General features: G+C 34.8%; 2 protein-coding genes and 1 long non-coding RNA gene across 5 annotated transcripts; 2 read left to right on the top strand and 1 right to left on the bottom strand.

Annotated features, from left to right (window-relative positions):
- The first annotated feature begins 178 nt into the window (after positions 1–178).
- Positions 179–1971, top strand: LOC105208142 (yrdC domain-containing protein, mitochondrial). 2 transcript variants are annotated; one of them, XM_011177910.3, is made up of 3 exons: positions 179–465; positions 780–1003; positions 1098–1971. In XM_011177910.3, the coding sequence occupies exons 2-3, from the start codon at positions 959–961 to the stop codon at positions 1860–1862; spliced, it is 810 nt and encodes a 269-aa protein (XP_011176212.1). In that variant the 5' UTR covers positions 179–465; positions 780–958; the 3' UTR covers positions 1863–1971. The 2 variants fall into 2 exon arrangements, with proteins under 2 accessions (XP_011176212.1, XP_039312558.1); XM_039456624.1 differs by having other exon boundaries at positions 327–465; positions 808–1003.
- A 361-nt stretch (positions 1972–2332) lies between these two features.
- On the bottom strand, positions 2333–13719 carry LOC105208140 (protein Lilipod). Its single transcript, XM_011177909.3, has 9 exons — positions 13128–13719; positions 7195–7459; positions 6503–6606; positions 6291–6417; positions 6118–6186; positions 5900–6029; positions 5433–5790; positions 4942–5173; positions 2333–4517 (listed from the first exon to the last, which is right to left on the bottom strand). The coding sequence occupies exons 1-9, from the start codon at positions 13185–13187 to the stop codon at positions 4264–4266; spliced, it is 1599 nt and encodes a 532-aa protein (XP_011176211.1). The 5' UTR covers positions 13188–13719; the 3' UTR covers positions 2333–4263.
- Positions 8478–11736, top strand: LOC120359379. 2 transcript variants are annotated; one of them, XR_005576152.1, is made up of 3 exons: positions 8478–8843; positions 9084–10207; positions 10290–11736. It is a non-coding gene; the product is annotated as an uncharacterized LOC120359379 (long non-coding RNA). The 2 variants fall into 2 exon arrangements; XR_005576151.1 differs by having other exon boundaries at positions 9084–10496; positions 11134–11736.
- Positions 13720–14360: the final 641 nt, after the last annotated feature.

Raw genomic sequence — 14360 nt, 5'->3', positions numbered from 1 at the left:
TTGATCATAAACAAAAACTAGAAATAGCTCCTGCACACGCGACGCAGTAATGTTTCCCGCGGTGAAAATTAACACGATAGCCAATCAAATTTGATAAATCGGACAATTAGCAATTAAGATGATTGGTTCTTACTTTTGAATCCAACCAATCATCTTCAATTATTACTTAGCTGCTCAGTGAGTGCACTCACTGAGATTGGGTGCAGACGGTGCAGCACAATAGCAGATGAACCTGGATGAACCCTTTTTTCAACCAAGGGATTCGAGAATTTTATTATTTTATTAAAGAAAGGAAAAAGAGAAGAAAGATTTCAACGGTAGGATATACGCGGTGTCTGGGGACGGAGAATGGTGCTACGATTTTGTCCATATTGCGCTAATCTTCTCAGATTCCGAGAAGATACGTTTACTCGAAATCGACTTGCATGTCCCACGTGTCCATACATCTATCAAATACGTAAAGAGGTAAGGCTTCGCGTTCAATGGAAAAATATTAGATGTTAGAAATAGGAATTAGAATTTTAGAATCAATTTTCTCAATGATCATTCAACGGATATAAAGCATGAATGTGTCATGACAAAACATTTATTAATATTCATTAAAACTGGTTCTGAAATTTAAATTTCTGTTTCTAATATCTTATGTTCCTTCATTGTTTGTTATATTTAATATTCATCGAAGAAAATGATTCATCAAAATTTTAAGTTCTATTTCTAGTATTTCTAATATCTAATAAATTTTTATTTCTAATATTTAACAATTCCTCTATTGTGCTCAGGGTCTGAGGTCACGCACTTACTTCGTAGGCAAGAAGCTCAGTGACATTCTCGATTCCAAGTCTGCATTGTTGGGCCAGCAGGCGACAGAGGAACGTTGTCCTAAGTGCTCGCATCCACGTGCTTTCTTTGAACAAAGACAGACACGGTCCGCTGACGAGCCTATGTCACTTTTTTACACATGCTGCTCATGCAGTTACAAGTGGCGAGTCGACTAAGCTTGCAGGTAAAGTAAATGTTCCAGTGACCAGGCATGTATCTATAAATTACACAAACTTATCAGTACACACAAGTTCCGATGATTTTCTTTTCTATTACAGGTTTGGAGTTCTGCAAGTATTCGATGTATTATGAGTCCAAGTTCAATGGGTCCCATGAAAGTTATAATGAATAAGGCGAAAGAAGAAATGAAGATGCTTCAATCAGATGAGAAACACTTCTTCTGTGGCGGCGATCGAAGCATCGCGATGGCGGCAGAGATGCTGCGGCAGGGCAAGGTGATCGCGTTGCCGACGGACACGGTGTACGGTTTGGCTTGTTTGGCTACAGACACATGTGCCATTCAGCGGCTGTACGAGATCAAGCGACGAGACGAGGGAAAACCGCTGGCAATCTGTTTGAGCAATGTCAAGGAGGTAGGTACGTGGGGTATCTTGGATGACATACCAGCCAATATGCTGGAACAGCTACTTCCTGGACCTTATACGATATGCTTGCGACGCACGCCTGCCCTGAACCGGGCTTTAAACCCGGGCGTTGACACCGTGGGCATCCGCGTGCCCGATAACAAGTTCATACGCAGCGTTGCCCAGATAGCTGGTCCACTCGCACTCACTAGTGCTAACGTCAGCAGCGAGCCGAGCAGTCTGAATCCATATGAGTTTCGCGCGTTATGGTCGGAAGTCGACGGCATTTTCCATGACTCTAATAACTGTAGAAAGCAGATTGACCAGCGCCGAGTCGGTTCCACTGTGGTGGACATATCGAAACCGGGTTGTTTTACGGTTGTGCGCCACGGTATCAATGCGAATTTGATCATTGGGAAATTACGCAAATACAAACTGAAAAACATCACGGTGGAGTAACGTTATATGTGATATGAACTCCGGTAGTGAATATATAAATTGTATATTATTTAATAATGTTGATGATTTATACAGTTATGAAAGTGTAAATATAACAGATAAAGGATATTTTTTACTATTTCTTTGCGTCGCATATCTCTCAAATAACGCAAATTAAAACGAAAGGAAAGATGACTTGAAATTGCTAAAAAGTTACCAATTAAACATGTAAATATCTATAAAAACATGACTAGAACTAAAAGTTGACATAGATTTAGATGAAGCTTGAAACATCCTAACATTTTAATGAAAATTCTGGTTTAATACGATTATAGACAAAATAAGTGGTATGTTCCCTATAATGTAAAAAAAAAAATCATTATTTGTGATATTGTTCAAAAGACTCAGGGCAACATTTTAAATAAAAAAGATATTTTTCAAAATTTGTATCATTATAATTTCCTGCTTATATATAAAACAATTTCATTAGCTTCTTTCATTTCATCGCAAATATCTAAAAAAATTTATGCGATTTGTTATAATGTACACACTTTATACAATCAGAGTATGTATAAGTCTCTTAAAATCTCATTTTATTGTGATTCATTCAGTCTAAGAACATTACGTATTCCGCACGAGATATTGTTAAACAAATCCTTACGCTTTTATATTACAATCTAATTAATGATATTTCTTAGGTTTTTATCTCGAGCAGTTATTAAAGTTTATTATTTAAATTAAAACTGCATTTCCTTCTATGCACGACGATTGGAAATTGTAAAACGGAGACGATTGAAAGCGAAGATTTGTCGAAGATTTTTTTCGCGGAGGATAAATTCTTGCCCGTTATATTGATGAAAAATTTTATTCAACATATTAAGTGGCCCCTAGACGCTCAATATTTTTCTACAATATTTTTTAGAATTCAATTTGAATGACTTAATATAAAATATTGATCATCTGTAGGTTATATTTATGCATTATATTGTGTCAATCAGAAGTTTTTTGGAATATATTGTGCAATTTGTAAAATATTGGGCTATTTATAGATACTATTGCAATATATTTCCAATTTATGATACTCGACGCTGATTTTTACCGTTAAAATAGACCATATTATTACAATTAATGTTAATTGATGAAATAACTTTTAATGACATGATTTTAAGTCTGAAATATTTAATTGAGCATGAAAAAAACACTTATAAACGCGTTTCTAATGCTTACAACACTTGCAATCATTATTTGTTTTTGTTTAATATTTTGTGTAGCGACAAAATATTTATGACAAGAATTAATCAATGTTTGATCACCGAGCAAGCTAAGATTTAGTGGAAACAAATTGCACAATATATTTCAAAGAATTATATTGTACAAGCTTTCAATATAGCTCTTAAATAAGCAATGATAATGTGCAATACCAAATCTCCACAAATCGACACAATATATTGCACGATATATTGTACAAACTCTCAATACAAATCTCCAGGCGATCAATAATATTATGCAATAATATTGAGCATCTAGGGGCCGCTTTATGCATGCATAAAATAAATCAGTATTATATCCTCTTTGCAGTCATTACATCCGCTATAAATAAATTTCATGGCGACACATATATATACATATACTAGATTGCTGGGTTCTCGTCCCAGGCCTGGATAAATATATTCTTAAAAATAGTATGTTAATGCAATAAATAAATATTTAACGCTACATATTACGAATGTGATCGCCTTGTTCTTATCGGACTATGTCTTTGACTGGCCTCGCGCGTCTTAATTACAAATAATCACTAGCGTTCGCTTACGTCTAAGCGATAAATTTTTAGGCTCTCGCGAAAGTTTCGGTGGCTCTTCAACGATGGCGCGAGAGTTAAAATACGCGCGACTGAAAAAAGTGCCTGGATCTTAAAAGAGAAAAGGATATCTCGAGATTACGTTTCAACGTAATCGATATTTAGTTCCTTGGAAAAGCCAATCTCTTAGACATAAAGCAAGACACTCTTATTTAAATATATTTTCATATATTTAATATATTTAGATTTTCATAAATTCTTAAAAAAATTAAAAAAAAGTTTTCAAAGAACAATTAAAACAAGAAGTTTCAGAATCTTGGAATACGAAAATACGGAGAATTTCGGCGTGATCACTCGAGTAGGTGAGAGTCTAACAGTCCAGGGGTCCAAGAGCTCAAGAGCATCAAAGGATTGGCACGTCCAAAGACTTGCAAATTCGAACTCTGCAACCGCTTTCCTACATACGTCGTACGATATAAATTTCTCACGTCTTCGAGAAACTTGAGACGGTCCTTGTAACTCTGACATACAAGAACCATAAAAACCAGGCAAACTTTCGCAAGGTCCCGGCGTCTCTTTTCTCTCTCTGTTTATATTAATTACATAATAATATAACAAATCAGTCTAATCTTCCTTCATAGAAAACATCCCTGACGATGATTTCTTCGCGTCAGCGGTGACGCTGGTAGTTCTGAAGATGCCGAGCAGGCTGCTTCTCAGACGGGCATAGATCTCCTTGCGCACGGTCGCCGTGAACTTAGTGGTCAAACAGCTGATCGCCGCCGTCGCGAAGATCAGATTATAAAGGAGTACAAGCTTAAAGTTACCAAGCCACTCGATGCGGCCGAAATCACCCAGCAGATCAAAGTTTGTCATCCCTGAAAAAAGCATAAATTAGAAGCATAAATTATAAACATGAGTGGAGCAACAATACTAAAGTGCCATTTGTATAAGCTTTTTTTTAAATTACTTTAAATGTTAAATAATTATCTGTAATTATTTTTTATATTTTGTTCGTAAATCTTTTCCTGATTATATACACTTTAACTCGAAAATGATTTGTACTATAACATTTTTGTTAATAAAAATATTTGATTCCAAATTGAGTAAAGAATTCTTCATTAACAAGATATTCTTTTTTAAAATCTTGCAAATTGTCTGAATGAGTTAAAGTAAATAGATATATCTTTCTATCAATTTCCCATTATTTCAGAATATAATAGAATGAGATAACTAGAGATAACTCGAATTTGGATTTTCTTACGGGATATAAAGAAACATCCTAGATGGTTCGATTTTTACCTAATATTCGCGATAACAGCGGTAACGCCGAACTTAGAACGAGCAAAAGGGCGCAATTCGCGATGAGATGGGTGAGTGGAGTGGAGCGAAATCTTGGTTGGACGATTCTCACGCCCGGTAAGGCATACAAGCCGATCGCGCTAGTCACAGCTAAGTAAAGGATCACCGCAACCTCAATGGCCGCACCGACGGGCCCGAGCTTGGACAGCGAACTGATACCGAGCGTAAATTGCTGTAAAAAAAACCAATCTGTCTTTATAATTTTTCGAAATAAATGCCATCAATTGATTCGACTAAAGACTGAATGAAATAATTAATTTATTTACAAATTAGATTTTCTCTTAGATAAATCTGTAATTTACTTTTTTATTGGAATAAATGCATCAATTCTTTAATTGCAGTACGCAAAACTGTGAACTGACTCAATAATTGCAGCAAAGTTTACAACTATAATAAAAAGTCGATTAATTGGAAGGAAGGCACATACGAACCCTCGTGCTTAACGGTAATGCCTTGATGCCTATCAGCAATTCTAAAGTATTTTGCACCGCTAATAGAGCAGTAGCGGTGGACAAAACGAGCAACGCCAGCATCGCCACAGGGTAAAGTAGCGTGCGCCGGACCCACCAAGTCCTCCGCTGTTGATCCAACAGCTGTCGCCGCTTCTGGACGTCGTCCAGTCGTTGAGAAAGACCCTTTTGCAGAGCACCGTTCTTTAGGCACAGAAGACCTGGACTTATACACAATAGTGGCTCGTCGTCCTCGTGCGTTGACCAGGCGCAGCTCGCTGCCGTCGACATCGGCACCGGCGATACGTACGACTTCCCCGTAGCTTTCACGTGCTGCAATCTGAACGAACGCTGAGTTATATGTATACAGAAAACGCTAAACGATATAATTTGCAATATTCGAAGTATATAAGAATATAAGAAAGAGAAAAAAAAAGAAAGACGCTTACCTTCTGCGAATACAGTCTTCCTCTAATCTGTATGCAAAGAACTCCTCATCCAAGTTCTTCAGAAATTGGGGTTTAACAAGAAACGACCCCACCACGTCGAACAGTCGCACGAATCCCACTGGTGTGCATACTGAAGATAGAACAAATCACGAATTAGAAATTGATTTTTTTCTCGCTACGTGGATAGTAGAGTTATGCGAAAAATGCGTGATACTTACGTAATAACATTACTACACCGACAAATGAGACGCAGGAGTAGAGAAAAGGCAAATAATAACTCCATAAATCTGCAAAGTATATTATGTTAGACTGATGGCCTTATGATATCATAGTTTTATCGCTTTGACATATGTGAACTGTGTGTATAAGATCTCATGATGAATATACTTACTGAGCAAAGTATGCAAACTTGAGTTTTGATAATCTAACAGGGCCGACAAGACATAGGTCATTCCCAGTACGAGGGTACCCAAGAGACAAAGAACCGTCACCGTCTCGTACACCCTTGCCATCACGCCCTACGATCGTAATGATTACAAAGAGACACGGGGGAGGGAGGGAGGAAGGGGGGCTTATTAGGAATTTTTCAGAATTTTGTTTTACCTTTTTATGGCCTTCGAAACCCTCCGACTCCGTGAAGAGATAGGCGAAAGGCAGAAACACGAAGAGCGATAAGTTCGAGAATAGGAACACATGGTTCCATAGACCTGTGGAAATTAGTCTCATTGCGATACAACATTTACACATAAATTGAGAATCCAAGATAATTATAATCGCATAAATTCACGTTGACATCTTATCAGTATAATATCTCTAGCGATATGCGTAATATTAACAAGATAAATCTATATTTCCAGGTTTACAAAAGTGTGAAAAATTTACGTACATGTTTTTATTTTATGAATTAGAGATTCTTCATGAAAGTGTCTTCATCTAATGTATTTCTATCTGTTAATAACTTTGATGATATTTATGTAGATTAATATGTTTGCTATTTATATTTCATCCTGTTTATTGATACTTTAATATCTCAATTAATACTTTAATCTTCCATCTCTATTAAATGCTAATATTAATTTTTTTATAATTGTAATGTTATCTCGAATTAAAATTTTGTGTTCTCAAGCGATTATTTCAGAATCAATAACAATTACTTTATATTTATTTATCTCTATCATTCCTATCTTTCTATCTACATATACATTCGTTTAATATTTATATCTCGATCTATATGTAACTCGTGATAAAATGTACTTTTTCCAGATACTTTTCCATATATTCAGTTCAAGATTTACCTTGGATAAGGGAACTGTTGAGCCACTTGACGTAGTAGCTGTTCGGGTACAGGATGAGGACCTCATTACTGGCGATAGACACCGGAAGTAGGAGGGTCGCGCCGACGGAAATCGCCAGGGCGACCGTGCACAGCCATAGGCTGATCCTATATACGGTGGCCTCATCCTCGTCCACCGACAGATAGTCCTCGCGATCCCGGCGTCTAAAACGCGCGATCAGCGCATAGCTCGATATGTATAGCAGCAGGAAAAGCAGCAGGTATATCTGCAACCACATCGTTCATTGCACAATTACGTCTTATAACAATATGTTGATATATATATATATATATATATATATGTGTGATATAATTAATATGTTGATTATAAGCAATTGGTTTCCTACAAAAACCAAACAAGTCTATTTACAATAAATAAAATCTGGATTATTACGCTAATTATTCTAGTAACGTCATATCGTGAACAATTTAGTTCCAATAAGAATCAAACAAAAAACGGGAGAAATATAAATAGTAAATATAAAATTTCCGCTAGAACCAAATAAGTCTACAGGTTTTTAAAGTTTTTTTTTTCAAATGGGACTCCTCAAAATATTAATCAAAATCTAAAACTTTGTTTTTATATCTGTTATACGTCCAAGAAAAATTACTATATTTATACAAAGATTTTCCTATAATTTATAAAATAATTAATAATTAATTAAGAATAATTTGTAAAACTTTGTAATTAAAAAATGAAAAAATTATTGCTTTATATTTTAAATAATATTTTCCTCTTCATCTTTACTGTTATCAATGTTGTAAAAAAGATAAATGTAAAATTTCCACAAGAACTAAATAAATCCAGAGGTTTTTTTTAATAGGTCCTTGAAATATTAATCAAAGTCTACAACTTTGTAGGCGAACAAAAATTCAAAGTGTGCATAAATGTGCAAACATTGAACAATCGAATGAGATAAAAAAAAAATATTCTTTTTAATGTTGGGAGGCTAACTTTATTCAGGTAACTTTGTTCTTCTACTTATTGTATGTCCGGAGAAAAATTTATCATATTTGTACAATGAACGATTTAAAGATGAGAAGTTTTTTGTTTTCTGAAAATGGAATTTTTTTTAACTTCTGGTTGATTTTTATAGGAAACTCTGCAATTGTATAACATAATAATTATATACATAATGCTTAATTATAAATAAATTTAATGCATATATTAAAATTAATAATGGTAATATTAATTATAAAATTATATTAGATTTTTTTAAACAACACGAGATATTTCTTTCAGTTGCGAGTTTATACGCTGCTATACAGTTGTACAAGTTGTGTGGCGAGAACTGATGAAGGTCACGAAGGGAGATAATTACCCCACGTAATTACGTGAAAAAATAAGTCACAGATGAAAGAGAATTTTTTCAAATACCAAAAGTCTGATTCACAGTAATCGAATGTAATCATTGAGATATCGTCGTGGATTACGTAAATCATGCTAAGCACCTTTCATAGCTATTCACAGTGATCAGCAGAATACCTACAACATCAGAAATGCGGATATTGCGTCAGTAAACGAAGCCGTATACTGCGACTGAAACTTAAACTCTGGACTGCCTTTGTTATTTTTTCTTATTTGACGCGGTATTGTGTAAATATCATCTAGTAAGTAAAAATGATTAGAATTATTTATTGGCTCAATCAACTGCAAATTTTATATATATATATATATAATCGATATTAATTCCAGCAATAGATATTAACTTTCTATAATATTGTTACGTCATATATTTGTACGTTCGACTGTATAGCGATAAACAGTCTTCCTTTAATCTATAAACTTAATAATATTTATTAAATCCAAATCCATCTCTTAATAATATAAATTTTATGTATATGTTCCAGACTGAGGTAGTAAGGATGCTCCAAGGTTTTTCCTACTTAGGCGCCACTGCGCAATAACAAAGAACTCGCGCATAAGTAATATGGATCGAATCGCATGACGATGACCAACCGCGAATCGTCTATGCATTTGGGTTTCATTTATTAATCCCTCCCGATCGATATACTGCCTCACTTAAGTCTTCGTTTACTTATTCAATTGCCAATCCATTCTACGTGCATTTACTTTCGCACGGTACATATTTATCAGGCTCGTCGCCATTATAGTTATTATGTATACAATCAACGGTGTTAATTCGCCCGGGGAATCCAATAACGGAGCGCGTATAATTACGTGATAAATAGCCACGTGTGTGGCATTTTCGAACATTAGTTGCTGGCAACGGTCTCTTGCCGAGAATAGGACGGATGAAAGCGAGACAAAACCGATCTTCTGCGAGAAATGTATACCATTCTTGCGCTAATGTTGTGTCTATAATAGAAATGTTCGAATAAAGAGTTTTTTTTTTTATTTCGAATCGAACCGAATCAACAAAATTTTACGCGAATCGAATCGTTGAAATATAACTTTATTAATAATGTATTTTTATGAAAAATTAGGCTTTCCTGTGTATTTTAAATTTATTTGTTAAAATCTATTCAGCAATGTTTACTTGGCGGATATATAGCAAAATAAGCCTTATCTTCGATGTTTGATGCTTTTCTATTCTTTTAATCTTTATAATGTGGATGCACTGGGTTATTTATTAGTGAGAAATAATATAATTTTATAATAGGTACTTTTGAAAAAAAAGAAGTGATAAAGCGTTTCAATAAACTGATTATTATATCAGTAACACTGACAACATTTCATCAGCTAATTGATCAATAATCAGTTGATTGAAACATTTTTTCAAGGATATGATCGTGTGATTTTCTTACATTTTAAATTTTCGAATAATTTCGATTCGAATCAGATAGATTGCAACGATTTGAATTTCGAATAATTCTCTAGTCTATAATTTATATTGAAATCATGAGGCGTGGTCGCGATTTGTGTCATGTGAACGCATTAGCAAGAGATAAAAGAAACTGTAAGTTTCGTAATGAACCATCAAAACTTGAAATAAATGAGGATGTAGAAAAAGGTACAACTCGATTTTTTAGAAATTTGTCCCTGCAAATTTGTGCGAATATTGATACTAATGTTTTTTCTTATTTTGATTACAGTATGTTAGACTGCTCTTTGAAATTCCAACTCGTGGACGCTTTATCATTCGCGTGTAAATCCGTCGCAATCTGAATATCACGACCCTGTGTGTATTTTATAATCTTTATCTTCTTTCTTTTGGATGCGATGACTGTTTCCGGGCGGATTGAACTCTAAACACGGAAACGAAGCAATTGGATCGCTTTTAACAAGTTGCTATGCGGAAAGTAAGTGGGACATGCTTTCACAATACTTTCCAGAGAGGTAAAAGTCGAATATATGTTACCGAAAAAAAATTAGATAATCTATGAATGCATGTTTGTCTAATCGCAAGTAAAAGTTTTCATTCTCTAATCTTTAAATCCGTATTTCTTAATCCTTTGTCAATGGTTACCTAATTTTTCTAATGTTTTTCTAATGTGCTTTCTCTAATCTTTCTAATGTGTTTCTATTCAGAGAAGAAAGATTTTGAATGAGGCGCGTTGTGCAATCCTTTTTTACTTATTTATTTGTATGCGCTGGGAAAAAAGATTCCTAAATTTTAATATTTATTGGAACAGTACTAACAAAATATTTACTTACGGTACATAAATATGTCTACAAGAAAAAATAATACTTAAATTGGTGGTTCTTGTACTGAATAAATACATATTTACATTTAGTAAATATTTTATTAATACTATTCAAATAAATATTGTATTTATAAAAATTTAGTAATTTTTTTCTCTGTATATCCACTTTTGTATTCAATACTTTGTATTTCTTTTTCTGCTTGAATCTTTTTCCTTCTACCTTGTACTTTATTTAATACTTTATATTTCTTTCTTAAGCAGGGTTTCTACGACATTTCTTTTCCTTCTTCAGATACATCTTCGAGCTCGTGGTATCATTTTGGTTTCTTCGACACCTCGCTTGGGATTCTCGGCGACGAGACCGGTTTCTTGGCACCGTCACAAGCAATCCTCGTAAAACGAAGACGTCGCCGGGCAATCAGGACCGCTGCTTCCTCCACACGCATGTCAAGCATGACAGCGATTTACGAGACGCATTCGACACAGGGTGAATGTACTTGGCACGAGACGTCATTCCTCTGTTCGCACGTTCCCGCTAGTTTTCGAGGCGACGAGGAGGAGGAGAAAGAAGAGGAGGAGGAAGACGAGAGGAACAAAAAGGGAAGCTAGAGATTTAACTCGACATATGTTCCAGGTGCATTCCAGACCTAACGGATCATCTACCGATCCATAAATTCGAACGAAGTCAAATATTATCATCAGATTTCTCCACAACTATGTAAATCCACAAGTGATATATCTGGTGAAGATTCACGCTTAATGTGAGTTTTAAAACTGAAATAAATGAGAAGAGATGAATAAGTGCCTCGCGTAAACAAAGGATTGCTACGAGGATTTTATTTATAAAACATCTGTGGAGAAAGAGAAAGACAAATAGAAAACGTTACGCACAGAAGGAGGGAGATCTTTTCCGCTTTGATAATATCTTGTCATTTATAAAATTTTGAAAAAGAAACTATTATACCAAAATATATTTTTATATAATATAATTTTATAATTATTTATTATATATGTACATAATAAATAATCATATATATGAAAATAATATATACCTATAAATAAAATACTTTGGCATAATAGTTTCTTCCTTTGATTTTATCAGGGTTGGGTAAATTAATATATTTTTCAAACTAAATTAAGTTAAAGTAAAATAGCTAATAAAATTAATTTAGTTAAAAGTTACGTAACACAAAATTAAATTAAAAGTTAATTTTGAAAAGTATTTTTATTAAATTAGAAATTTTTATCAGTTTTTAAAGTTAAATTACTCAAAACAATTCTAATATGAATCTTCACACAATTTAATATTTTATTTTTGTAAATTAAGTTAATATAAAATAAAGAAATATTGTTTTTTATATATATTTGTACATGGATACATTTTTAACTTGGGAAAAAATTAAGAAATTAAAATTTGTGTGTTTCAAAAATAACTAGTAAAGTTAAAAAGTAAAATGAAGTTAAAAATTAAATATGTATGCAATCTTAAAAAAAAGCTGTTGTAAAACTATTTACAAAAAATAAAATTCAAGCAGTTCTATCATCAATCTTTAAATCTTTGTGTTTTTCTAAAATTTAATTTTTAAAAAAATTTTAATTTGAAGAAAACCTCACGTGCATGTAAACACACGCGCGTGGGCCTGTGCGGTTTAAATCTCGCACTGACACGAACATTAATCGAGGACGAACGGGCATTTGTTCCGTTAACGTTAAGATAAATAAACAGGCCTCGTTTGACATCCACGTCGACAAAGAGCGGCGATTACGTCGGTGCGATAACGTTCGCGTGATAAGGCATGTTCTTGCAATCGAAACAATTTAGGAGGACAAGTGAGCGCAGGCTCTAAATTCAACGAGCAGACGACGGGATTTGCCGTTAGGAATTTGTATCCCCGAGTAGCGGATGATATTCGTCAGGCCGATAACCGTAAGATTCGTTTGCGTGCTAACGGTGCGGGAGGTTCGACCCGGCGAACGGATGTGACCAAGCGTGAAACACGTTTCTTCGTGGGGAAAAAAAAAAAAACTCCAGTTCAAGGGGATGGGTTGATCACGAAGGAACGACGTTGACGACCGCAAAGCGGAGCGTCCAGAGAGAGAAGAGATGTAAAACCTCCGCGAGAAGCGTCAATCGTCACACTTGGTGTCATGCGCGCGATCCCGAGGTCCAAGTTCTTCGCGCGCATTAGACGGCGCGGGAAACTCGATCGCGCGGCACGGCGAGGACACGGGGGTGGGTTTTTGCGTTACTCCAGGGAGCGGACATTACTCGGATGTTTTACTCACTATGTTCTCACGCACGGTGTTGTGAAACAACTGTTCCCTGAGGTCAGCGTCATCTTCCATCTTCACCTGGTTGTCAGCGAACAATCTCGGTCGGGCAGCAACATTTTACCGTATTGCACGGCCTCGCGACGACATACCCCGATGATGGGCGGCACTTCGCGTGCGACGGAAAACGTCGGAGGAGGAACAAATGGCTTGCTCGTGTTCCCTTCTGCTACGATGGGCGCGCAGACGGGCGTACGTGCGCGCGCGTATGTGTTTTGTGCGTACGTGTGTGTGTGTACGTAGTGTGGCGGCGACAAAAGCTAATGTATTCGTACAATGACACGCATGAGGAACGATTGACCGACCAACCAACGGCCACCACGGTTGCTAATGAACTGATTGTCCATGATTGTCAAGCCGTTTGACAAACACGGAACTTGGATAACCTTTGAGAGGAAACTGATTCTTCTCTTTCTCTGATCATATGCCTCCTATCGCCTCTGCCAGGAGCGCTGCGGTCGTGCAACTTTACTCTGTCTAGGGACAAAAGATGTCGCTAGCTAGGGCCGAGCTTGCCAACTGCAAAATTTATCATCCCTAATCTAATTTTTTTATTATTTCAAATAAAAAATTAATTATTAAAGCGTTATATTTTACGTAATTTGCAGAAAATATACAAGAAAAACAATAAAGGCTGAATGAAATCTTAAATTAAAAAATTTTGAATCTCAAACTTGAAATCAAGGTTGGGTAGTAACCAGTTAAAAGTTAAATAATTAAGTTAAAAAGTTAATAACTCTTAACTTAATTAATGATTTTAAATTATATAATTTTTAACTTTAACTAGCTATTTTTGAAATACATGAATTTTAATTTATTAATTTTTCCCAAGTTAAAAATTTATCTATATAAAAGAAAAAATACATTTCCACATAAAAAAACCAATATTTTTTGTTATCTCATATAAATTTCATTTACAAGTAAAATATTAAATTTATTTAATAATCTATTTTATTGGTAATTATTTAGATTGCTCACTCCACCTTTAATTTTAATGAAATTTGGTTCATTATTTTAAGTACGATTGTTTCATTGATTAGATCACAGATTTCTATATTACATTAGACCGCAACGCCTGTTAAAATTTTATAAAAATTAACAAAATTACTAATTTTCGTTTTTGCAATAAAATGTGAAGTTTCAGGGAAATCATCGAATGCATGTCTTTCAAGAGCGATATGGGATCAG

This window comes from Solenopsis invicta, chromosome 13, assembly GCF_016802725.1.
Source record: "Solenopsis invicta isolate M01_SB chromosome 13, UNIL_Sinv_3.0, whole genome shotgun sequence".
Lineage (NCBI taxonomy): Eukaryota > Metazoa > Arthropoda > Insecta > Hymenoptera > Formicidae > Solenopsis > Solenopsis invicta.
Note: the sequence above shows the minus strand (reverse complement) of the source record. Positions and strands in the feature narration are given on the sequence as shown.